Genomic DNA, 26,749 nt, shown 5'->3' with positions numbered 1-26,749 from the left:
TCTAAGCCGTCCGAGGGCGTCAATTACCGGTCACGTTAGCAATATAAACAACAGGCTAGAAGACGCAGAGGCAGCTCACACACTCAGTCACCCACAGGTAGGAAAAAGCCCAACCGCCAACGCCGGGCGACAGCACAGAATCGCTACCGCGTGTTGGAGGCCAGTCTGCGCCTGCGCAAGCCAGGCGCGCGCCCGCCGGCCGGAAGAGCCGCGCGTTTCCGGGTTGGAGGCGGGGAGCGGTGCCGGAAGTACTCGGGGAGGGCCGAGCAGTCGGACCGGCTGCTGAGACGAACGCTTCACTGGGGCAGTCTCTGCATATCATGGGGAGATAGACGCTGCTGCCTGTGAGTCTTGGGCCCTGGCAGTTGAGGAACAACAGCGGGAGGAGGGAGTCAGGACCCAGACCCACAGTGGTCAGTGTTTGAAGAGCCAGGTTGTAGAGGAGACGGGGCTGTGTTAGGAATCAGGCTCTTGGGACGGGACTGAAGGGATCGGGGCTCGGAGAAGACGCGGCTGTGGGGACGTGGGCTCCAGACGGGACTTAGGGGAAGGGGACGGAGTTATCCGGCATCCGAGGAGAAGCGGGCTGAGAGGGACAGGTTTGTGAGGACCCGCGCTCCTAAGAGGAGAGGGTCGGAAGAGAATGGGGCGTGAAGCCACGGGCTTCTGAGAGGTAAAAGCGGAGCTGTGAGGACTCAGGTTGCTAAGTGGTAGAAGCGGGACAGTGAAGACCCAGACTTCTAAGGGTTCGGAAACAGGGCAGCGAAGACTTAGGTTCTTGAGAGGCAGGAGCAGTAAGAGAACACTTGGGTTTGGGAAGAACAGGAGCGGGCAGTGAAGACGGGCTTCTGTGGGGACGGGATCGGGGCTTGGAGACTCCGAAGTACCTGAGGGAACAGGGCTTTGAGGACACGAGCTCCTAAAAGCAGAAAGTATAAGAGTCTCCTGACATGGAGGTGAGGAGATCAGCCTCCAAGGGAAAGGGAGAGAGTTCGGAAAAAATATGGTGATCCATTTTTTTCCCCTCGTGTTCTCTGAACCGAGAGTGATAAAGGATGTATTCAGGGAAGACGACTCCTCCTTTGCGCTGCCTACTTGGCTTTTGGCAGGCTTGTCTTGTGTCGAATACAGTCTAATCTAGGAAGCCCACTTGCAAGCATCTTCATTTTCTGCTTCGTTTTGGCGAAGCAGTGGTGTAAAGTTGAAGCAGTTTGAACTCAGTTATATACTTTAAGTGCTTTAAATCCCATTCCACCCAACTCTGATTGAGCACAGGTCTCTGCATCTCAAAAAAGAGGATGGCAGAGTTGGAAGGACCCGGAAAGATAATCTTTTTTAAACTCGTGGTTTACATGTAAGGAGGCTAAAGTCCAAAGAAGGTTTAGGATTACAGTAAGGCAATGATAGATTAGATCATAATTTTGATACAGTACCCTGTTCTGCATAGGAGATGCTTAGTTAATATTCCTTGAAAACATGTTTCTAAGAGTCTTCTATCTTCAAGCTCAAGGGGGAGGTTTTTACAGATTCTAGTATTTTGTCTTGTTACTGTATTGACATTGATATAATGAATGTCACAAGTTAGGAAACCTTTAAATGAAGCCCCTTCCCCCTCAACAATATAGTAAGTCATTTAGAAAGTCGCAAGTAAGTAAATTGTATCCTTTATTTTTAGCATAAGCATTTAGTGGAAATGGCTGCTTTTAGATAAGGATGGTGGAGAGACTGGGACCACTTTCATTCTTTTACTGAAACTTACTCAGAGTAACCAGACATCATCATAAGCATTTTTCAAGTATTAAATCATTCAGTTATCATTTACAACCCCACAAGTTACATATTGTTAGTCCCATTGTACAGGTAAGAAAATCAGTGCAGGGAGTTAGGTGCCTTGCTTGAAATCACATGTTACTAGCTGGCCCAGCCCCAGTCAAACCCAGTTATGTGTTTGACTGAAACTTTCTTCTGCTTTTCTAAGCGGATTCCTCGCCATGTGTCAGTTTGCTCTTCAGGAAAATAGAGGTAATAATCATACAAAGCATAGCATGGAGCGAGAGCTCGCCCTCCTCCTTAAGACTCCTTTTTCTATCAAGTACTGTAACTTAGGGTATTTATGTAGTGTGGTATTTGAGGAGAACTAAATTCCTGTGTTTTAAAGAAGCATAGATATTCAAGATAGAAAAATGGGACCTGAATAGAACTTTCCCTCACAGTGGAGTAAGAGATATTTAATGTTAATTTTAGGTGGCCAAGAAAGACCAAGTTGAAGAACAAGGACCTAAATTGTATTAACTTTACAATTATTGTAACATGACCTGAATGATTGGGGAAATTGGAATAAACCAGTTCCACATGGGTTTGCCTATACTGTTTGCAACTGCCTATACTAAATGCAAGGGGTCGAAACTTACACCAAATTATGAGGTAAAGCATGACCATACCACCATTTCGAAATACTCCGTGGCTTAACGAATGATAGCTTATTCTTGAGTTAATCATCCTCATCTACATTTGCAAATTGTACTGCTTATTTCACTCATTTGTGGCTCTGGTATTGATTGAGTTATTAGAATAGGATTTCTAAGTACCTGATCAGAAGATCATTGTGTTAAAGCAGGTATGAACATAGAACATATTGCTTTTGACCCATGGTATTTGTGAAAAACCTCAAAGTACTTTGGAGGTACATCAGCAGCGTTTACAGCCTGCACTGTGAAACGGGCGTGTTGGAGGCAGAAGACAAACTTTGAGATCTGTACATATGGACTTAATTTTAAATCTTATACTAATTGTTAGAGCTGAAGAAGACATTAGAATTTGCCTTGTCCTTCTAATTATAGATGTAGAAACTGGTCAAAGGCAGCTCACATAACTCAGTGGCAGGACTAGAATGGCGCCTAGCCCAATAGACTTGGGTCTTCCCTGTGCCACACTGCCTGTCATCAGCCTGCTGACCGTTTGCCACTACTTTTTTTTTTCAACCCCCTTTTCTTTGTTTAATGTCTGTAATAATAAGAATAGTTATAGGATGCCACCTATACATAGCAGGATGGGTAAAACCTTTTAGGTTTAATATACTGACTTTTATAACTAAGATTTAAGAGGAGAGCATATATAAAATACTAGTAGACATTTTTAATTGTACTTACTGTGTGCCACACATTCTTATAAGTGCTTTAGTTACACAAACTCAGTGAATTGTCACAGTAATCCCGTGAAGTACACCTCCATTTTTCAAATGAGGAAATTGAGGCATAAAGAGGTTAGGTAACTTGCTTGAGGACATAAAGCTAATAAGTGACAGAGTTGGTACTTGAACCCAGACACTGCCACCAGAGTCATTCTCTTGACCACTACTGTATTGTTCTGTTAAGTCAAAACTACCTAAACAGGATCAAACTAGTCAAAAAAACTAGTGGAAAAAAATTCCACATTTCTGTTGCTCTCAGGTCTCACAGGCTGCAGTATAATTGATTCTTTTTGGTTTATTTAGGCTGGGAAACATGAGCTTGTTTAGATACATCTAGAAGCCAGTGAGGAAAGAAAGAGCCAGATAGAAAACCCAAATTATTAAGTCATGCGCTGTAGTGATGGAGCTTTTATGCCACCAGGCTGGTAGTCCCCTTTACTCCAGTATTTGTTCAAATAATAAATTCCTAAACATTTCAGAGGTAAAAGGGTTTTAAAGACAATCCAGGGAGTTCCCTGGTGGTTTAGTGATTGGGATTTGGTGTTCAATCCCTGGTTGTGGAACCGAGATCCCACAAGCCGTGCAAGCAGCCAGAAAAAACAAAACCAGTGTTAATGAAACAGATGGCCAGGGAAGGCCAGTCTTCTACTGCAAGGTCTCCTCTGTTTTCCTACTCTGAAAAAATCAGATCCTCTTAATACAATAATAATAGAGTTGCAACTGGATTTCTGTTTGAGGTAGAAAGTTGTTAAAAGGAAAAGCAATTAGAATTTGTTATCCTCAGCCTATCAACTACAGTTTAAGTGTGGTGAGTGGGGGGAGGGAGGACAGTCTTGGTTATTTAATCAAACTCCCAACCAGACTGTCTTGTTTGATAAAATCATTAAGTATTTTCTTTTTTTTTTTAATATTTATTTATTTTTATTTGGTTGCCCCGGGTCTTAGTTGAGGCAGGTGGGCTCCTTAGTTGTGGCATGCAAACTCTTAGTTGCAGGATGCATGTGGGATCTAGTTCCCCCAACCAGGGATCGAATCCGGACCCCCTGCATTGGGAGCGTGGAGTCCCAACCACTGTGCCACCAGGGAATCTCCATTAAGTATTTTCTACTGTAGATCACTGGGGTGTGGACTTTCCTGACTTATTTCTTGAATCCCGTACCACATGATTTCCACATAGTAGGGGCTAGTGAAGAGTTCGCTATTATAATTGTTCTCTCAAACTGCCCCACAGTTAATGCCTCTGTTATTACTCAGTGGTACATTCTTACCTCTTGTCATTCTAAGGAAATGAGAATTAGAAATTTGAGTAGCCCACAGGCAACCATGGTACATTACATAATGGAATTCTGGTTATTTACAGTCACTTCATTCCATTGTGCTTGACCAACATCGTCTACAATTGGGCTGATGAAAGTTGTCAGTAAACAGGTAATTTGGACCATTTTGATCATGTTGTGATTTTTTTTTAAATGTACACACCATAAAATTGACCTTTTTGAGGGTACAGTTTTATGAGTCGTGACAAGTGTATACTGTCATGTAAGCACCATAACACTTGAGTTACCTAACAGTTCCCCCACCCTCCAAATTTCCGTCACGCTGCTCTTTTGCAGTCAAACCCTCCCCAAGCCCAAACCCCTGGCAATCACTGATCTGTTCTCCATCCATATAGCTTTGCCTTTATCGGAGGATCACATAAATGAACTCATACAGGAAGTAGCCTTTGGAGTCTTGCCTCTTTCACTTAGCTTAATGCATTTGAGATTATCCATGTTGCATGTATTAGTAGTTCTTCCTTTCTGTTGCTGAGTAGTATTCCATTGTATGGGTATATCCATAGTTTGTTTATTCTTTGAAATAAACAGTTGGAAGATTGTTTTCAGTTGTTGGCAATTATGGATAATGTTGCTATAAACATTCGCATATTGATTTTTCTGTGACTATAAGTTTTCATTTCTCTAGGGTAAATACCTAGGAGTGGATTGCTGGGTCATATGATAAGTATCTATTTAATTTTATAATAAACTGCCAAACCATTTACCAAAGAGATTGCACCATTTTACAGTCACACCATAAAGGTATGAGGGTTTCAGTTGCTCTATATCCTCTATAGCACTTGTCCATCTTATTTATTTATTTATTTATTTACTTTAAGATGTCATTTGTCTCTCTTTTTCAATTTTATTTATTTATTTTTGGCTGTGTTGTGTCTTTGTTGCTGTGCACGGGGCTTTCTCTAGTTGTGGTGCGTGGGGACTACTCTTTGTTGCTGTGTACGGGCTTCTCAGTGCCGTGGCTTCTCTTGTGGAGCACCGGTTGTAGGCGTGTGGGCTTTAGTAGTTGCAGCACGCGGGTTCAGTAGTTGTGGCACGCAGGCTGTAGAGCGCAGGCTCAATAGTTGTGGCACATGGGCTTAGTTGCTCCTCGGCATGTGGGATCTTTCTAGAGCAGGGATCGAACCCGTGTCCCCTGCATTGGCAGGCAGATTCTTAACCACTGTGCCACCAGGGCAGTCCCCTATGATTAGTTTTGAATTTATTGATATTTTGTATAAGGTGTGAGATAAAAGTCAAGGTTCATTTTTTCTGCTACTGCTATATTTTTTGTTATATTTTTTGTTATATTTAAAAATAGGAGTCAGTATTACCTATTTCTTCAGTGGAAACAAACCAAATAGTAGTTTATTTTAATTTCTTTCATTGGTTGCTTATGCACATATTACAGAATTTGGGGTATACAATGAAAGAGAAGTCTGGCTCCTTCATCCCGTGGGCCATCCAGATACTACCATTCCACTATCCCCCTGAAGACAACCATTGTTATCAGTTTATGTATCTTTCCAGGAATTGTTTAAACGTTTATAATTATGTGTCTTTTTAAATAAGTAATAAACTATCCCCACTATTCCGCGTATCTGTGTATTAGTAGTTCTTCCTTTCTGTTGCTGAGTACTATTCCATTGTATGAAATTTTCAATGAACAGTGTATCTTGAAGGTCATTTCACGAGCTTCCTCGTTTTTCAGAAACAGGTTTATTGAGACATTCACATATCATACAGTTCACCAATTTAAAGTATACAATCCAGTGGGTTTTTTTTTGGTACCTACAGGGTTGTGCAACCATCACCACAGTCTATTCTAGTTTATTTTTGTCACTCCTAAAAGAAACTCCATAAACATTAGAAATCATTCGCTATTCCTCTCCCCCACTCCCCAGCCCTAGCAACCACTAATCTACTTTTTTGTCTCTGTAGATTTGTCTATTCTGTTTCATATAAATGGAATCATACAATATGTAGTCTTTTATGACTGGTTTCTTTCACTTAGCATAATGTTTTTATGAGTTATTCTTTTTCAGTGTATTCCATTATACAGTTATATTCTAGTTTATTTAACTATATCACTTTTGATGGACATTTAGGTTGAAATTCCTTGTATTTATAGTATTCCATTCACATACAAGTTCAGTTGTAATATAAATTGCTAAAAATAGAACAGGATCATAACAATATATACTTTTCTTATTTTGGTAGATACGGCTAAGTAGCTCTTTATTATAGAGACCTCTAATTTATATTCCCCTACTCCAGCAACTTGTGAAGTGATTATTTATCCGTAAAATTTTCAAACACAGTATGTGTAAAACTTTTCCTTTTTTTTAAAATTTATTTATTTATTTGGCTGTACTGGGTCTTAGTTGCGGCATGTGGGATCTTTTAGTTGCGGCATGCAAACTCTTAGTTGTGGCATGTGGGATCTAGTTTTCTGACCAGGGATCAAACTTGGCCCCCTGTATTGGGAGCACAGAGTCTTAGTGACTGGAACACCAGGGAAGTCCCTATAAAACTTTTTCATCATTACCAAATGGGGAATAAATAGTACCTTGTAGTTTTAATCTGCATTTTTATTATGAATGAAAATGAGAATCATTTCGTTATTTTAAGAACCATTTGAATTTCTTTTTTTTGTTTTGTCATATTTCTTCACAGTATTTCTTTTGGGTAGTTGGTGCTTACTGATTTGTAGCTATTTTTTTTTTTTTTTTTTTTATAGTTGTGGCACACGGGCTTAGTTGCTCCATGGCATGTGGAATCTTCCCAGGGCAGGGCTCGAACCCGTGTCCCCTGCATTGGCAGGCGGATTCTTTACCACTGCGCCACCTAGGAAGTCCTGTTTTTTATATATACAAGAAATTAGCCCATGTGCAGCCACGAAGACCCAACACAGCCAATAAATAAAAGAAATTAAAAAAAAAAATAAAAGGACCACAGAAGTGAGAAAAATCTAGAAAAATATCATAAAAAAAGAAATTAGTCCTTTGTCTGATATATCTAGCATATATATATTTTAATAAATTTATTTATTCATTTATTTATTTATTTATGGCTGTGTTGAATCTTTGTTGCTGCGCACAGTCTTTCTCTAGTTGTGGCGAGCGGGGTCTACTCTTCGTTGCAATGTGTGGGTTTCTCATTGTAGCGGCTTTTGTTGCAGAGTACAGGCTCTAGGTGCACGGGATTCAGTAGTTTCGGCGCATGGGCTCAGTAGTTGTGGCACACGGGCTTAGTTGCCCTGCGACATGTGGGATCTTCCTGGCCCAGGGATCAAACCCGTGTCCCCTACATTGGCAGGTGGATGCTTAACCACTGTGCCACCAGGGAAGCCCCTCACATATATTTTTGCTACTTTGTCTTTTGTCCTTTAAATTTGTTTATGTTTGTTGCCATGCAGCCATTTTTATCTTTGTGTAATTGAACATATTAGTCTTTTCTTTTAAGGCTCCTGAGCTTTGGAAAGTCATCTTTAGAAGGATATTATTTACTCTTGAGAATATTGTTTTTCCAATTTTAAAAAATTGAGATAATTGTAGATTAATGTGAAGTTACAAGAAATAATACAGAGATCCCTTGTACACTTTGCACCACCAGTTTTCCCCAGTGGTAATATTTTTCAAAACTGTTGTGTAATATGACAAGCATGATATCAACATTGATACAACCCAACAATCTTATTCAGATTTCTCCAGTTTTACGTGCACTTGTTTGCTTATATGTGTATGTGTACTAAGTCCTATACAATTTCATCACTTTTATAGGTTTATTTATCCATCATAACTATCAAGATATTGAACAATTCCATTACAAGGGCCCCTCATATAAAAGGCAATCCCTTTTATAACCACATCTCCCTCCCTCCCACCCAACCCATGACGACTTCACTAATCTGTCCTCTGTTTGTAAAATTTTGTCATTTCAAAAATGTTATATAAGTGGAATCATATAATATGGACTCTTTTTTTGGGGGGGGGGGGACTCTTTTTGAATTGGCTTTTGCTCAGCTTAATTCTCTGGAAGTTCATCCAAGTTGTGCATATCAGTAGTTCATTTCTTTTTCTTGCTGAGTAGTATTCCATGGTGTGGATATACCACAATTTGTTTAATGATTCACCTATCAAAGGACATCTGAATTGATTACAGTTTTTGATTATTGCGAATAAAGCTACAATGAGCATTCACGTACAGGTTTTTGTGTAAACATAAGTTTTCATTTCTCTAGGATAAATGCCTAGGATTGCAGTTGATGGGTCATACAGTAGTTGCACGGTTTTTTTCCCCCCAAATCCACCTTATTGAGGTATAATTTGCATACAATAAAATGTATACATTGTAAACATATAGTTTTGTGAGTTTGATAAATATAGCAGCTATGTAAGCTTTCCCCCACTTAAGATATAGAACATTTATATCACCTCAGAAACTTCCACCCTTCCCCACTTGCAGTCAATCTCTGCCCCATCTGTCACTAGAGATTTGTTTTTAGATCATTAGATATTAAATTTTCGTATAAATGGAATCATATATTATGTATTCTTTTGAGACTGGCTTTTTTTTTAACCTAAATATTTTAAGATTCATTCCTGTTGTTTTGTGTATTTGTGATTTGTTCTTCTTTCCTTTTTAAATAAACTCTTAGAGCAGTTTTTAAAATCTATCTTTTTATTTATTTAGGAGGCCCCGCTGGGGTAGCAGTTTTAGATTTATAGAAAAATTGGGAAGATAGTACAGAGTTCCCATATACCCTGCACCCAGTTTCTCCATTATTAACGTCTTACATTAGTATAGTATATTCGTTATAGCTAATTAGCCAAGTTTGATACATTATTATTAACTGAAGTCCATAGTTTATTCAGATTTTAGTTTTTCCATTTAGTCTTTATGTCTTTTTAGGCTCCTCTGTGACAGTACATGCTTAGATTTTTTAAGAAACTGCAAACTGTTTTACAGAGTGGCTGTACCATTTATATTCCCACTAGCAGTGTGCGAGTGACCCAATTTCTCTGCATCCTCATCAGCATTTGGTGTTGTCACTATTTTTTACTTTAGCTATTCTGATAGTTGTGTAGTTATATCTGATTGTAGTTTTAATTTGCCTTTCTTTGATTTTTCTTACATTATACAGAGTCCACATTTCATTAAGGCAATTTGTTTTATCAGTAGACATCAGAGCTATTCCTTAAGATTAATTCCTAATTTGATATGTGATTATTCATATACAGTCCTGTGTAGATAGCTTTTTTTAAACCTCCAGGTTCTTAATATAGAAATTCCCATTATTCAGAAATCTCTGCTACAGAAAAAAAGTCTTTTTCATAGAACTTGCTCTGGGAAAATAGTTTGCTTTTATAACATTAGAACAACTATTACCATGTTAACAGTCTTTTCCTTTCTCAGTTCTTGCATTGGTAACATTTGTGGGTAAGGGAAAAGGAGGCAAGGACCACATATTTTGTTGTTGTTGTTGTTTTTAATTAATTAATTTATTTTATTGGCTGTGTTGGGTCTTTTTTGCTGTGTGCGGGCTTTATTTTAGTTGTGGTGAGCGGGGGCTCCTCTTCTTTGTGGTGCGTGGGCTCCTCATTGCCATGGCTTCTTTTGTTGTGGAGCACGGGCTCTAGGTGCGTGAGCTTCAGTAGTTGCAGCACATGGGCTCAATAGTTGTGGCTCACGGGCTCTAAAGCGCAGGCTCAGTAGTTGTGGTGCATGGGCTTAGTTGCTCCGCGGCATGTGGGATCTTCCTGGAGCAGGGCCCAAGCCCATGTCCCCTGCATTGGCGGGAGGATTCTTAACCACTGCGCCACCAGGGAAGCCCCACATATGTTTTTTTAAAAAGGTAATCCTGATGCTGTGCTGCCCCCCTCAGCTGGCTCTTGGCCAACAGGTTTCTCTTGATCATTTAACCAGTGCATAGTCAGTTGCTTTTATTAAGGGTAAACCAGGAGAAGATGATTTCTCCTATTAGAGAGTTAGACAATTTGTTGGAGAGGAACTCAGCAATAGGGGCAAGATACAAATACTCATTCAGGTTGCTAAGCTTTATTGAGTTCTGAAAACACTGCCATGATTCTTGCTCAAATTCCATAATTTTGGCCAATAAAGTGTTTCATATGCTGCTAGTTTATCTCTAACAATAAAACATTAATTTTATTGGAAGAGAGTCTTAATGTTACTATTGTCATCATTAATTAATTTTAAAAGTTGTATATGAACAGCCACTATGGAGAACAGTATGGAGGTTCCTTGCAAAACTAAAAATAGAGTTACCATATATGACCCAGCAATCCCACTGCTGGGCACATACCCAGAGAACACCATAATTCAAAAAGACACATGCACTCCAATGTTCATTGCAGCACTATTTACAATAGCCAGGACATGGAAGCAACCTAAATGCCCAGCAACAGGTGAATGGATAAAAAAGATGTGGTGGTACATATATACAATGAAATATTACTCAGCTGTAAAAAGCAATGAAACTGGGACATTTATAGAGACATGGATGGACCTGGAGACTGTCATACAGAGTGAAGTGAGTCAGAAGGAGAAAAACAAATACCGTGTATTAACACATATATGCGGACTATAGAAAAATGGTACAAATCAACCAGTTTGCAAGGCGGAAATAGAGACACAGATGTAGAGAACAAACATATGGACACCAAGTGGGGAAAGCGGGGAGGGTTGGGGGGGAATGAACTGGGAGATTGGGATACCAAATTGTACACTCTAAATATATGCAGTTTATTGTTTGTTAACTGTATCTCAATAAAAGTTCTTAAAAAAAGTTGTATATGAAAGAGATGGAGATGTTCTTCTTGGTGCCCAGTAGGAATAAGGAAATGTTTCTCCACATTCAGTTTGCCTGGATCCTGGTCGTTGAAGATGTGCAGGCCATGCAACTGAAATGGTTCTGTGGCAAGGGTGGTGCTTGACGCCAGTTATTCATTTACAGGTAGCTTTTGAAAATGGCTGCCTCTCATTTCACCGGGCTCACAGCCGTTGCTGATGTAATTAAAGATCTAGACACTCAGATAGCTGTAAGTAAGCTCCTTGAGGTCACTGTGGGCGGAACTTCCCGAATGTGCTTCTGATCTTGATGACACCAAAGCTGATATCCACAGAGTCAACCTCATGTCTCTAAAATTTGGAAGTCTTGGCTACTCCAGGCTAGGGACTCTGCATGTATTTAAAGATTGCTAACACTCAGAGAAAATTTGCCCTTGATGACAGTGAAACACTTACTTTTAACAATTGCTAAAAATTGTGTTTATTAGGCCCTGACATAGACTTAAGCATGTTTTGAAATGCCAAAATGAACTAATCTGTTTTCCGAAGTTTTGTGACTAGGTTTCAAGTATGTGGTTGTGCCATGATTTGAGTTTAGCATTATTTAATGTTCGAAAATAATGCATGTACTACTTAACCAAGTATTCTATTTTTACAAAGTCTTTATAAATGCCTTGTTCATTCTAGCTTATTTTTGTACATAAGATTCCTCATTCCATTTGCTTTCTTTTCTTATTTTGCTCGTGTGGACTATTTTATTTAGCTTTCAGAGAAGAGATGGTTTCTAAATATCAGGTGAGAGCAGTGAACATTCTTCATTTTCAGTGTGCAGGTATCAAATGAAGACCCTTCAAAGTCTGACAGACCTCACAGAATTTTACTTTTAAAACTCAGCCTTTATTTCATGTCCTTCCAGCGCTAATTCTCTTGTTTTTCTTCTGCAGTTGATTGGCCTTGGTCCTCATAGCTCCAAAAAGAAACAAGATCTCGATAAGCTCTATGAGCTGAAGTCCAAAGCGCGGCAGATTATGAACCAGTTTGGCCCCTCAGCCCTAATCAACCTTTCCAATTTCTCATCAATAAAACCGGAACCAGCTAGCACCCCTCCACAAGGCTCCATGGCCAACAGCACTACAGTGGTAAAGATCCCAGGCACCCCTGGGACGGGAGGGCGTCTCAGCCCTGAAAACAATCAGGTATCATCCTCTTTTTGTTCTCTGTGGGCACCTCCTATCTGTTTTTTGGAGGTAATACTTTAAGAGATGTCCTTCTCAGATGCTGCCTCTTCCTCTCAGACTTCTCAAGTTCTTTATTGAAATATCATGTACGTTTATCAGTTTTTACTTTGTAGTATTTATGTGTGTGTATGCATGTGTGTATATATACATCCATACACGCATGCATTAATGCAACGTTTTGGCTATAACAGGTTTTCATATATTTATATATAAATATATATGCTATATAATTGTTAAATAAAATAGTTAAATAATTAATGAATTCATTATTCTTATAATAAAAGTGCTCTTGCCTCCAGTCTTTTCTCCTTCTAGTTCATCTAGCTGCTGTCGTTATTAATTTTCTGCAGTGATTCTAACATCTGACCCCCTCTTTCTACCAATGATCCTGATTCTGTCCTGCAGAGCCATAAGAAATAAGTATAATCTCTTGACTTGGGGCTTGTAGGCTGGGTAGAGTAGGATGAGGAGACAACAGTTCAAGAGAATGGGGGAGAGACTAGCAACGGTGAATGGGAAGGGTTGGGCAGCTAGTCAGAGACCAACCCATGCTTGTGTGGACTTGGAGAAGAGCAGGAGATAAAATTGTATAGGTAGGATTACAGCAGAACATACTGGGCCTATGCCAGTCAGTTTCCTTTGGAACTTTTAGTCAGTTTCCATTGGCACTTTAGCAATATTTAATGAGGTATAAAAGCAACATAATAAAAGTAGTATGTCTTAGGAGGATTAACTTGACAGTAAAGGGACAAGAAAGGTAGGAAAGTGGGGAGACTGGGAGGAAGACCAAGCCTAAGCCTTTTGCAGTAAATTAAGATATGTGGCAAAGGCTTGTATTAAGTAATAATGGTAGAGTGGATAGAGCTAAGACATTATTAACAAATATTTATTTTAAAAATTACTTTCTTATTTCCAATGTTATACATGCTTATCACGAAACTAGAAAAGGAGAAAGAATTAATAACCCATAACTCTACTAACATCCAAAAATAACTGTGGTTAGCATTTTAGTGTATGTGTTTGATCCTTCTTTAGTGACATATATATGTTATATAACATTTCCTTTATGAAAGTGGGATCATAGTTGTACATAGTGATACAAATATTTAGCTATACAGAGATAAACACATGTTCCCTGCCCTCGAGGAGCCTATTAAGTCAGCAACAGGCAAGTTTATAAATGTATAGAATGATAGACGGGTACACAGTAGAGGCCAAAGGAGGAAGTGGTCGCTTTTACCTGGGCAGGCTAGGAGAGTATCAGAAAGGAAGCACTGTGAGCTAAGCAGGTAGGAAGAAGGGTAGAAGAGCTTATCCAAAGGCAGCAGAGGCACTGTACAACTTGTGGTGGTCAGAAAATTACAAATTAATGTAGAATTTACTAAAACTACCTGACAGATGTTGGCCTCTCTTCCATGTTGCTCTTTCTGCCTTTCCCTGGGCTACTCTGCCTTGAGACTATAGTCTCGTAGTAATAGCAGCAGGTAGGTCAGACTGATAATTCTTTGGAAAGTAAAAACGAAACCCAACAGGTTGATAGTCTTTCATTATAGGGTAATGAGGTGTTTGTTTCTTTGATACTTGGCTGAAAAATGTTCTCCCAATTAACTTTAGGTATTGACCAAGAAGAAGTTACAAGACTTAGTAAGAGAAGTGGATCCTAATGAGCAACTGGATGAAGATGTGGAGGAGGTAAGGTGGGGCTGGATATCCCAGAGACTGTGTCCCTGAGAAGTAGTATAGAATAGCCATTAAGAGCCAGACTTTAGAGGCAGACAAGTCTGAATTTGAGACTTGGCTCTCTAGGTAAGTCAGTTAAGCTTTCTGAGACTCGGCTTCCTCCTGTGTTGGTAACGTATGACATTATTTATCTACAGGTTTATTGTGAACCCCATGGAATAACTTGCACAGATCACCTAGGAGAATGCCTAGCGCTTTATACCTAATAGCACTACTATTTTTGCCTGTCAAAAAGGGCATAGTTTGATGCTCATAGGAGTCACTTTCAACAATTTTAATTGTTTCTAGGACATTCCTCCATATTTCTAAGTAATATGATTAAATAGATATTCTTGGATTAATTATATTTTATAATAGTTGTAAACCTCCTATTATGGTAGATGAGAATTTGTTAAACCACTCACCTATGTGCCATACACGCTTTCCTTTCCTTCATTTTTCCAATATAGTTTTGTCACAATTTTTACATAACTCAGAAATCAGTGTTTACATTATTCTGGCTGTTTAATTAATTATTGTTCACCACTGAGCCAAGTCATGTCTGTGATTACCTTTCCTTTTTGGTACAACTTATCTTCTTGAAGTTGATAATTGACCCATTTTTATTTACTTAGTTTTCTTTGTGCCTTTTTTATTCTGCCTCTGCTATCAGCTGTGTTATACCTCTATCAACATTGTTTTTCAAAGGGAAAAATAATCTTTATTTGGGTTTTTCCCCTCCTGGAGATTTCATTCCCGGAAACCTCCATCTTCTTTTAGTCTGATTAATTTTAAGCCACTTATACAAACCCCTCGCGGTCCTTCCTTTTGCTCTTTTTCTGTTTTTTGTTCTCTTGTTTCCTAGAGCCCACAACCTCTTACTTTACTCCCTTTTTTTGTTAGAGTAGCTTTTCTTGTTACTTCCTACCAAAGGATGGATGAGAGGTAAATGTCTGAAAATATCTACATTCTAACCTTATGCTTAATTTTTAGCTTGGCTGGGTTTAGAGTACTATTTGGCAATTGTTTTTGCTTTCAGTAGTAAAGGCATTGCTCCATTGTCTTCTAAAATCTCCTGTTAAGAAATCTTATTCTGTTCTGGTCCCTATCCTTTTAGGGTTTCAATTTTTTCCTGTTCTAAACCTTGTGTCTTTTTTTCATCTGTTGTGCTGGGTTCTTGGAGGCTTCTTTTATTCTGGAGACTTGCATGCCTCAATTCAAGGACGATTTCGTATATTTTGGGGGTTTTTTGCCTTTTCTGAGGTATGTGTAATGATAGAGTAAGGAAATGCAGGTTACCCAAACATTGTATTTTTATGTTTGTTTTTTTTAACCAGAGGGAAAATATTTGCCCTCATTGTATGTGTGGTTTTTTTTAAGGTAGCAGCATTATTGAAATAAAATTCATGTACCACACGATTCACCCATTTGAAATATACAGTTCAGTGGTTTTTAGTTTATTCACAGAGTTGTGCAGGTATCAACCCAATGTTAGAACATTTTCATCTCCCCAAAAAGAAACCCATATACATTAGTACTCAATCTCCATTTCCCCTACCCCCACAGCCCTAGGCAACCACAAATCTACTTTCTGTTTCTATAGATTTGCTTATTTTGGACATTTCAAATAAATTAATCATATAATATTTGGTCTTATGTGACTGGCCTCTTTCACTTAGCGTAATGTTTTTAAAGTTCATCCATGTTGTAGCAGGTGTCAGTATTTCATTCCTGTTTATGATTGAGTAATAACAGTCCATTGTATGGATATACCACATTTTGTTTATCCATTCATCAGTTAATGGGCATTTGGATTGTTTCCACTTTTTGGCTATTATGAATAATGTTGCCATGAAGGTTCATGTACAAATTTTTTAAATTTTTTCTTTCTTTTTTTTTTAATTCATGTACAAGTTTTTCTGTGAGCATACACTTTCATTTCTCTTGGATATATACCTAGGACTGGAATTGCTGAGTCATATGGTAACTCTTTGTTTTTCCTTTGAGGAACTTCCTGTTTTTACAAAGTGTTCCATCCTTTTACATTCCTGTCAGCTGTGTATGAGGGTTCCATTTTTTTACTCTTAGTTTCTTGATAATTTCTTATCTGTTTTTGTTCTTTCTTTCTGGAATGACAGTTGGTTGGATTTTAGATCTTCTGCATTGATCCTGTTAGGTTTTTTGATCTTTTCTCTCCTATTTTTCATTTCTTTGTAATTCTAAGTTCTACGGGCTGGGGAGATTTTCCTTAGTTTGTCTTGTAAATTTTAACTTTCTTTTTTAAGAAAAATTTTAATTTCCATGAACTTTTTCTTCTTGATTGCTTTTTTTTTTCCTAAGCCATTCGCCATTCTGTTTCTATTTTATGGTTATAGTATCTTTCTCTTATTTTTGTCTCTGAGGATATTAATTACATTGTTTGACATTTTCTTCTTTTCCCTGCATTGTCTTTGTTTCCGCTGGGTCCTTTTTGTTCCCTCTTTGATTTGTTTATTTTAAGTGTTGGAGACTTTCTTCAAATGTCTGGTGATCCTGGCTGTCCATTCCTAAAGAATGAGCTACTAAAAACGCTGATTTGAAGCGGAACTTATTGTCTGATGGTCTTCGCTCAGTAATGTACTGGTTGTTTAACAACCAGCTCTGTGGAGAAAAAGACCCTGATTTTCAGCATTTCCTGATTTCTGTGATGTAAATATGCCCACTATGCCCTGTTTTAAGCTGTCAACATGTTGTCACTGAATGCAGAATTGGGAAGAAACACATATAATTGGCCTTCGTGAGCTCATCTAGTCTGGCTCCAGCATATAACACTGGCTTCACTTCAGAAGAGTTTGTCCACAGTCAGCCTTCTTAATGGGGGATTCCCTAGTCAGTATCTGTAAGTCTTTTCTCTGGAATCATTTAGTATAACCCTAACCCTTTAGTCTTGTATGTGGAGGGTTTATCTCTAGTTTCTAACATTGTGGAAGCAAGGTAAGAGAAAGGGGCTGTGTCTTTCCCTTGTCTCTGCTGGGTCTGGTGTACTCTCATCCAGAGCCACTCCCATTCAGTTTTTCTGGGGAGTAAACCTACTGTATTCTGGGTCAGCTATGTGTGGGGAGAAGTCACTTGTCTGCTTGTGGAGTGTGGGGGTTGGGTGACTCTTCTGTATATAGACATGCTCTCCAGTTTTTATTCAATAGTTCTATACCTCGGTCCAATCTTCTGTGGTTAATGGCACCTCCAAATCCTGGATCTCTTAGGAGCTGTGAAGGCAAATAAGTTCAGTTCTCATTGGTGTCCCCTCTATAGGCATTTGTGTTATACCTTCTGTCTGCTAGGTCAGTTCCTACTCTTCCTTTGTTACCTCTTTACTAACAAGTTACTTTAAAAAGTTTATTGGAATCTCTTGTTTGTTAAGTTTTTCTCTCCTATTCTTGTTGTCCTTGTGGATTTGTATGTCTTTTTTTCCCCCTTTCTTGTTGTTTTAATGGGTTTAGGGAAGGAGAGGAGGTCATTTTGGAATTGATCTGCCATGTTTAATTAGAAATCTTTTTTTTAGTTGGTATCCATTTGGTTCCATAGGAAAGATGACAATGCATTGATGGTCCAGCCGAATAAGGAATGTTTATAACTATGGTTGTAATTTTATTTATTTTATTTTTTTGGTCAGCGGAGGAAGCCATGAGGTAGGTATTCATTGATCAACATTTCAGTTTTTTTAAAGTAGATTTTTAACTTCAGAATTCTGATTTTGCTTTTCACACAGTCTAGGAATAATTGATAGTGAAGTGGAAAGAATCCAGGATTTAGACTCAGAACCTTGAGGTTGAATCCTGCTTCTGCTGCTTAGCAGTTACATGGCCATGAACAAGTTAGTCTCCCTGAATCTTAGCATCCTCCTCAGTAGAATTAGGGTAAAATCTATGCCCCATTTTTTTCCACAGGATTATTAGAAGGACTAGGTGAGATAATGGAAATAAAAATGCTTTAAAAGAATATGAAGGGAGGACTTCCCTGGTGATGTAGTGGTTGGTAATTTGCCTACCAATGCAGGGGACACAGGTTCAATACCTGCTCCAGGAAGATCCCACATGCCACAGAGCAACTAAGCCTGTGTACCACAAATACTAAGCCTGTGTACCACAAATACTGAGCCTGTGCTCTAGAGCCCAGGAGCCACAATTACTGAGCCCGTGTGCCACAGCTACTGAGCCTATGCACTGCAACTACTGAAGCCCATGCGCTCTAGGGCCCTCATGCCACAACTGCTGAGCCCGTAGTGCTGCAACTGCTGAAGCCTGAGCACCTAGAGCCCGTGCTCTGCAACGAGAGAAGCCACCGCACTGAGAAGCCTGCGCACTGCAACAAAGAGTAGCCCTCTCTTGCCACAACTAGAAAAAAGCCCACACACAGCAACAAAGACCACCCCCCCTCAAAAAAAGAGAGAATATGAGGGAGTGAGGATTTAATGATTCACTTTTATTTTCCTATCTAATTCAGAAGAAAATATGGAGGGGATAGGGGTTGGGCTCGTTGATCTCCGCTAGGTAGAAAGTACATCCTCAGAAGGGTGTGAGTTTCTCTCAGCCTGGTTTACGAGTTCATGTGTTTCTCTTGTCATCCGCACTTCTCTTCCCCACATTCACTCAAATGCTGATTCCAGGCTTTCTATTAGAAAGCCTGACTTAATATGTGATTCAAGCAGATACAGTTGTCCCAGCAACAGGAGCCTACCCTACCAGTGTCATGGTTACTCTCCCCCACTTTTTTTCCCCAGATGCTGCTGCAGATTGCTGATGATTTTATTGAGAGCGTGGTGACAGCAGCCTGCCAGCTTGCTCGGCATCGCAAGTCCAGCACCCTGGAGGTGAAAGATGTCCAGCTGCATCTAGGTATGTGGTCTCATTTGTCCCTGAGGTGTCCACACTATTGCTCCTCCTGGAACCTTCATGCCAGGATCACTTCTGGGCTCTGGGATATATGTATTCATTCAATAGTAGCATTAAACAGGAGAGAGAAATCCATCCATGGTAGGGGGAATGAGCCCTGCAATTGGGTTTGCCACTTTCTAAGTGTACTGCCTTATCCTTCCTACTTACTTTCTCTTAGAGCCGGTTTCTTCATTCCTAAAATGAGGATCATAACACCCTCCTTACAGGGTCATTGTGAGGATTATGGGTTATGTTTATAAAGAGACGGGCACAAAGTAAGAGTTTAGTAAATGTAGCTAGTATATCTCTACCATACATAATAATGGTATTTCCCTTTCAGTTTTTATCTCATTGACGTATTTTTCCCGAGAACATTATATCTGTAATGTACATATAATTTTGTATTCTGCTTTTCTGCTTAATAGACACTACATTTGAGCTTGGGTTTTTCTGGGAGATACTCATCTAACACTGATAATCAAAATCACTTAGAAATGAATCAGCTCCCCTGTCTGCATTGGTTGCAGTGTGATCAAAAGAAAGGCGACAATCTGTGACTACAAAGACAGTCAGGCCAAGGGATTGAGGCATAAGATATTAAGGGATTCAGTGCAGATCAGCCCATGACTGAAAGGCTTCTTTCCCAATGTCAGGGAGATACTGCTCGGGGAGGCACTGGTAGTGGAGGTGGAGTAAATAACACACTTCTGGTTAACATTGCTGGTATTAATATCAGAGACAGATATTCCAATTATCTATTATTGTGTAATAAACATGGCTTAAAACAGTAACAGTTGCTCATTTTGTTCATAGGCCCGGGGGTAGACTTGTCTTAGCCGGGCAGTTTTGCTAAGGATCTTCCATTGATTAAAGTCAGCTGGTGGCTGGGGCTGAGATTGTTTTGATGGAAGGTGTATTAGTCTCCTAGGGCTACCATAAGAGTACCACAAACCAGATAGCTTAAAACAACACAAATTTATTCTCTTAGTTCTGGAAGCCAGAAGAGCAGGGCTAAGCTCTCACCAGTACCTCTGTTGCAGAATCCTCCCTTGCTGCTTCCTAGCTTCTGCTGGTGGCCAGCAATCCTGGGCATTCTCTGGCTTGTAGCTGTATCACTCCAGCCTGTGTCTTGGTCTTCATGTGGCCTTCTCCCCTGTGTGTCTGTGTCTCTTCTCACAGGACACCAGTTATGTTGGATTAAGGGCCTACCTTTCTTCAGTATGACCTCATCTTAACTACTTATGTCTGCAACAACCCTATTTCCAGTACATTCGGAGGTGCTAGGGGTTAGGACTTCAACACACCTTTTTGGAGGACACAGTTTAACCTATAACAGAGCTTTATCATGTCCATGTCTAATGCCTGGCCTGGAACACTCACAAAGCAGCGACTCCACAAGTCTCTCTCTGTCTCTGTCTCTGTGGTTTCTCTGCCTGGTCTCCTCATATGCAGTCCCAGGATAGCTGGACTTCTGGATAGCATGGCATCTACGGTCACCCAGAACGAGTGTCCCATAACCACTTGGCAGAAACAGCATGGACTTTGGTAACTCAGTCTCAGAAGTCACACAGCTTTACTTCTGCTGAATTCTGTTCTTTGAGGCAATCACAAAGACCTGTCTAGGTTCAAGGGGAGGGAATACAGACTCCACTTCTTGATGACAGACATGTTTTAAAAACACCACAACAGGGACTTCCCTGGTGGTCCAGCAATTAAGACTGAGCTCCCAATGCAGGGGACCCTGGTTTGATCCTTGGTCAGGGAACTAGATCCCACATGCCACAACTAAAGATCCCGTGTGCTGCAACTAAGACCCGGTGCAGCCAAATAAATAAATAAATATTTAAAAAACAAAAACAAACAAGAGACAGAAGGTAGAATGGCGGTTATCAGGGGCTAGGAGGATAGGGGAATGGGTGTTATTGTTTAATGTGTACAGAGTTTTGGTTTGGACTGATGAAGAAGTTTTAGAGATGGATAGTGGTAATGGTTGTGTGAGTGTGCTTACTGCCACTGAACTGTACACTTAAAAATGGTTAAAATGGTACATTTTATGTATATTTTACCATACCAAAAAAAAATCCCACAGCATATTATATTCCTGTCTTAAAAATATTTTGTATTTTAATTGTTGAAAATAAAATTGCAATATCAGTTTCTTCATTAAGGGTAAGAAATAATTATCACAGACATGGATACTCTAAAGTCTGCATTCCCAAAATAGCCTCTGTAGCGGGCCTAATGGAACCTGAATCATAATCTGAAGGTTGCTTGGAGGCATGGGATCAGAGCATGAGGAGTTAGGGAACCCGGTGTTAACTGTCTAGGTCTGCTGCGCACTACCCCGCCCCCATTCCCCACCCCCCGCCCCAGCAAGAATAAGCTTGCCAGTAAGGCTGTAAATTCTTGACAGCTCTCTTCTAGGCAGGCTGGGGTGGGTACTGCCAGTGCTGGTTTCTGACCTGGCTATTTTCTATACTTGCATAGTTGAATAACCTCCCCTTCTGATTGACATGGTCTTTTTTTTTTTTTTTTTCATAAATTTATTTATTTATGTATTTATTTATTTGTATTTATTGGCTGCGTTGGGTCTTCGTTGCTGCGCACGGGCTTTCTCTAGTTTCAGGAGCGGGGGCTACTCTTCTTTGCAGTGCACAGGCTTCTCATTGCAGTAGCTTCTCTTGTTGCAGAGCACAGCCTCTAGGTGTGGGCTTTAGTAGTTGTGGCACATGGGCTCAATAGTTGTGGCTCAAGGGCTCCAGAGCAGGCTCAGTAGTTGTGGTGCACGGGCCTAGTTGCTCCGCAGCACGTGGAATCTTCCCGGAACAGGGATAGAACCCATGTTCCCTACATTGGCAGGCAGAGTCTTAATCACTGCGCCACCAGGGAAGTCCCAACGTGGTCTTTATTTCTTTTTTCTTTTTCTTTTACTTTTTTTTTGCATTAAACATGTTTATTTGTAGAGTATATATTCATACTAGTTCATTATCTTTAGGTTTAATTGAATAAAAATGTTCAGGGTTACTAAATTGATTAACTTATGTATCTCCTAACCTATTTTACTTGAATATGTGTTCAGTATGCATATATATATATATATTTTGCATTACATAATATATATATTTAATAACATTTCTTTTTTTAAAAAAATTTATTTATTTGGCTGCGCTGGGTCTTAGTTGCTGCGCATGGGATCTTTAGTTGCGTCATGCAGGCTCTTAGTTGTGGCATGTAGGATCAGTTCCCTAACCAGGGATAGAACCGAGGCCCCCTGCATTGGGAGCACAGACTCTTAACTGCTGGACCATCAGGGAAGCCCCCACAATATGTTTTAATAAGAATCTGTTATAAACATGTGTATACAAATACAGATAGATACAGACATATTACACATACATATATGTTACCATATATATTACCATAAATGCTATATAATGCATAAATATTTATATTGTGATTACACCTGACATATGGCCCATTTGATTTGTCGGAAATGAAGATCATTTGGTTACTTTTCATGGTACAGAATTACTGAGTCAATTATGCACCATAGTGTTTCCTTGCAAGAATGTATCTTCAGTGTATTCAATATGTATATTTTTGAGACTGGATCTTTCTTCATAAATGTGAAAGTTGAGTGAGGTAATGAACACAGAATGCTTTGCACAATATTCACCAAATGATTGCTGTTGCTATTCTGTTAATACTGTATAAAATATAAATACAGTTGACCCTTGAACAACATGAGTTTGAACTGCACGGGGTCCACTTATAGGTGATTTTTTTTCAACAGTAAATACTGGGTTTCCCTGGTGGCGCAGTGGTTAAGAATCCACCTGCCAATGCAGGGGACACGAGTTCGATCCCTGCTCCAGGAAGATCCCACATGCCGCAGAGCAACTATTGAGCCTGTGCTTTAGAGCCTGTGAGCCACAGCTACTGAAGCCCACGTGCCTAGAGCCTGTGCTCCGCAGCAAGAGATGCCACAGCAATAAGGAGCCTGTGTACCACAACAAAGAGTAGCCCCTGCTCACCGCAACTAGAGAAAGCCCACACACAGCAACAAAGACGCAACACAGCCAATTAATTAATTAATTAATTAATTAATTAAAACAAATAGTAAATACTCGGGTACTCCATGATCCACAGTTGGTTGAATCTGCATATATGGAGGAGCTGCATTTATGGAGGAGCAGCGTGGTTGGAGGGCTGACTGTAAGTTATACACGGATTTTCAAGTGCAAGGAGGGTTGGCACCCCTGACCTCTGCCTTGTGCAAAGGTCAACTGTACACACTTATTTAAATATATAGTTACACGTACTTACACGTTTGCATTCATGCCTGGTAGCTGCTCTCATTAAAGTGACTTTGCGTATTCATATCCTGATTTACTTTGTGTTGACTATAAAGTGTAATTCCCAGAGGATAATCTTAGTGTCACTTCCAAGTACTGACAACAACTATTATTAGCAGAAAGTTTCATTTTTATTTTCAAAGAAATACTGGAAGAGAGCTGTATATAAAATTATTCTAGAAACAACCATGAATCATTCACTCACACAGTATTTGCTATGCATTAGACCAACGTATAACTATAAAAACACTAATATTCAATTTGATTTAAATAAGTGCCTGCCTGGGGCAAGTCAAATTTGCAAAACAAATGTTTTCAGTGCTTTAGGGGAGCATGATAAAGGAGTCCCCATGTAACTCCTTTTGAGTAGAGATTTATTCCCTAAATAATCTTGTGTGAGTATAATTTTTTTTTATATTGGATGTAAAGTGCGGTACACTGTTGTGGATTCAGGGAGCCATGTAGCTATGCCAGTAACTGAAAAAGTGGAGTAACTAAATCTCTGCCCTCTGGTAACTTGTAGTGACAGCCTTACAGGGATGGTCATACCCAGTGGTACAAGGACATGGAGCTGTGGCCTGGACCTACCTGTGTCTGTGACTGTATCTCTGTATTTACATCTGTCCCAGGCTCTGGGATTGCATCATGCCCTTGAAGGCTCTCAGCTACCCTATCAGGTGGTTATTTCTGTTGTTACTACCATATAAAAGGTGAAGAATCTGAGACCCAAGGTCATATTGCTCCACATTGAAGCAGCAGAGCTGGGGCTTGGCTCCTAACTCCAGATTGCTAAGAGTGCCTTTCTGTTCTACTCCTCCTTTCAGTTTGAGAGAGGTTACCTTGAGCACAGGGCTAAGGTGATTGAAGAAGCAAATCACTTTCCTTTCCTGAAGAGCTGCATGGAAACCTTAGGGCTCCACACTTAAAGTTTTGACTCATTTACCTCATTTCTTTGCAAGAAGGTCAAATAGTGAGGCACCATATGTGGTTCCCCCATTTGTGTCCCATGGAGCCCCTCTGCAGAGTTGCTGTTAATTAATACAGTTGATTGCCCAGATTAGTCCTCCCTGACCTTTGTCTGAGGGTCACACTGCACCCTGACACTGCCTTGCCGGTCCCCTTATCTCTTTGTGGGCTTCTTCCTTACAGAACGCCAGTGGAACATGTGGATCCCAGGGTTTGGCTCTGAAGAAATCCGACCCTACAAAAAAGCTTGTACCACAGAAGCTCACAAGCAGGTGAGAAGCCTTCAGAGTCCCAGGGCAGCCACAGCTGATCCCTTGAGCTGTGTCTCAGAGAGAATGCCCACAGCTGCCATCACTGCAGTTGTCATTTCTGCCAAATGTCAGAGGGACAAGAGGCAGCAGGGCTGCATGGGAGGTCAGCCAGATTTTTCCTAGGTGCTTTACTGTTTCCACAAAGGGTCTCAGTTTTTTCTCTCAACTCTGATGGGTGCCACTTAAAGCTGTTGATTCTAGGTTCTTCTAACATGGATGGAACTCGCCCCCTTCACATCTCTTTAATGACATCTTCTTCATCGTTGACAATTTGAACATCATCTAGGGCCCTCTGACTAGACGACAGTTTAGGGAACGCAGAAGTATGCTGTGCTTGTGCTCAGAGGTAGCACCCAGGCTGCTCTGCCAAGCATTCTGGCCTCTGCCCCAGCTTGACTTTTGTTCTCTGTCCCTCTTACTGCAGAACTGAGGGATCAGTAAGAGAACCTGTCTCCACTTCTGCTGGGGAGCAAGCTGTCCCTGTCAGTGGTCAATCTCATAGCAGTGTTGGCCTCCATTTGACAAGTCTTAATTTAACTGGCTACTCTGATTTGAAAAGTGGGCTTTTTCCAGGTTTGATGGCCACAATCAGGCGGTTCTGGCTGAGTGTATCTTGCTTTTCCATAGCCTGGGATCTGTGAAATGGATGTGTTTACAAAGCACTCAGAGGAAGCCTTACAAGGAGACCGCCAATAGCCTGAATCGAAGGACTGCAGTGTTGTTCAGAAGGGAGTCCCTCCAGGCAGTGGACAGTCAATTTGGCTCTGCTCTCAAATTACCCACTTTTCAGCCCTACTTATCTATCTACCTATCTATCTATCTATCTATCTATCTATCTATCTATCTATCTATCGTCAACCAATATCATAATGTTGAAACAATCTCTTAGTCAAAAAGAGTGAGCAAAGCAAGTCATTAATTTGGCCAGTGGCTGGTAATAGTAAGATTTGAAACCCATGATCTGAATGTTTCCCTGATGGGTTATGGTGGGAATTGTTAGGGTCTGCTTCCTTCATTGTTGGTTATCAAGTGGAAGACGTCAGCTCCCTTTATGTGTTGGCAACAGGCTCAAAACAGAGGCCTTTTTCCTATTTTCTCCATCATCAGAGAAAGAGACTGGGGGAGGGGGTAAGCCTAGAAAACACGTTTTGATGGCCTGTCCCTTAAATCCCCAAAAGGCAGGAGCTGTCACCTTCTGCTTTTAACTGTTTTTGCCATTCTGCTAGCATAGGACTGTTTGGGTCTTTTGGTCAATGAAATAGGTCCACTGGCCTACGTAAACATCTCTTAGGGCCCCACAGACTGTGTTGAGTTAAGAGTCTGCTGAGCTGCCCCATGCCTGTACGTTCCTGAGGACTGCAGCCTGTGGCGTAGACCATGCTACCTGGTAGCCACATGTGAATGTCCTGGAGAGTTCCTGGCTCTAACTTGTGTAACTGCTTGTTTCTCTCTCCTTTCAGAGAATGGCATTGATCCGGAAAACAACCAAGAAATAACACATGGAAAAGTCAGGGAATGGACAACAATGTATTTGGAGATACTTGAGCTGAGACCTCAGCCATCTCATCCTTGGATTTTTTTTTTTTAATGCTTTACAGAGAAGCATATATTTTTTATTAACAGTGCAGCAATATCTATAATGACTGAGAGGATCTGCCAAAAGAATAAAGCCTCCTACCCCCAATGCCAGCCCCTTTTCCCTGCCGTCTCAAAGAGGAGCAATGTATCTTCCAGAGAAGATTTTATCTGTGGTTTATTATATGTGATTGACTAGGGGACAAAGCATTATGGTCTTGTTTGGTGAGAGAGTATTAGCAGGATTAGTAGAGGTTTTTGTTTCCTTCTCCCTCCCCCTTTTCCCTGTACTTTGTAATGTCAGTGTTTATATGAATATGACTTTCATTTGCTTTTCCAGAATAAAGAAGTTATTAATC

At 40.2% G+C, this 26,749-nt stretch overlaps 1 protein-coding gene across 6 annotated transcripts; it reads left to right on the top strand.

Moving 5' to 3' along the window:
- Positions 1 to 229: 229 nt before the first annotated feature.
- On the top strand, positions 230 to 26,749 carry TAF12 (TATA-box binding protein associated factor 12). 6 transcript variants are annotated; one of them, XM_057707258.1, is made up of 7 exons: positions 230 to 344; positions 4,551 to 4,618; positions 12,258 to 12,509; positions 14,166 to 14,243; positions 19,030 to 19,144; positions 24,688 to 24,776; positions 26,276 to 26,749. In XM_057707258.1, exons 2-7 carry the CDS (start codon positions 4,598 to 4,600, stop codon positions 26,309 to 26,311), a joined length of 591 nt encoding a protein of 196 aa, XP_057563241.1. In that variant the 5' UTR covers positions 230 to 344; positions 4,551 to 4,597; the 3' UTR covers positions 26,312 to 26,749. The 6 variants fall into 6 exon arrangements, with proteins under 6 accessions (XP_057563241.1, XP_057563267.1, XP_057563275.1 ...); XM_057707266.1 differs by lacking the exon at positions 230 to 344 and adding an exon at positions 420 to 956; XM_057707284.1 differs by lacking the exon at positions 4,551 to 4,618 and having other exon boundaries at positions 243 to 344.

This window comes from Hippopotamus amphibius, chromosome 1 (assembly GCF_030028045.1).
Source record: "Hippopotamus amphibius kiboko isolate mHipAmp2 chromosome 1, mHipAmp2.hap2, whole genome shotgun sequence".
NCBI classification, from domain to species: domain Eukaryota; kingdom Metazoa; phylum Chordata; class Mammalia; order Artiodactyla; family Hippopotamidae; genus Hippopotamus; species Hippopotamus amphibius.
This window is presented reverse-complemented; position numbering and strand designations above follow the sequence as displayed.

Bases quoted from the DNA above. Each gene is read 5' to 3' on its own strand.
- TAF12 (XM_057707258.1), top strand. From the start codon at position 4,598: ATGAAAGTTGTCAGTAAACAG. The intron at 4,619-12,257 runs GTAATTTGGACC...TTTCTTCTGCAG, and splicing joins TGAAAGTTGTCAGTAAACAG to TTGATTGGCCTTGGTCCTCA. The intron at 12,510-14,165 runs GTATCATCCTCT...AATTAACTTTAG, and splicing joins TCAGCCCTGAAAACAATCAG to GTATTGACCAAGAAGAAGTT.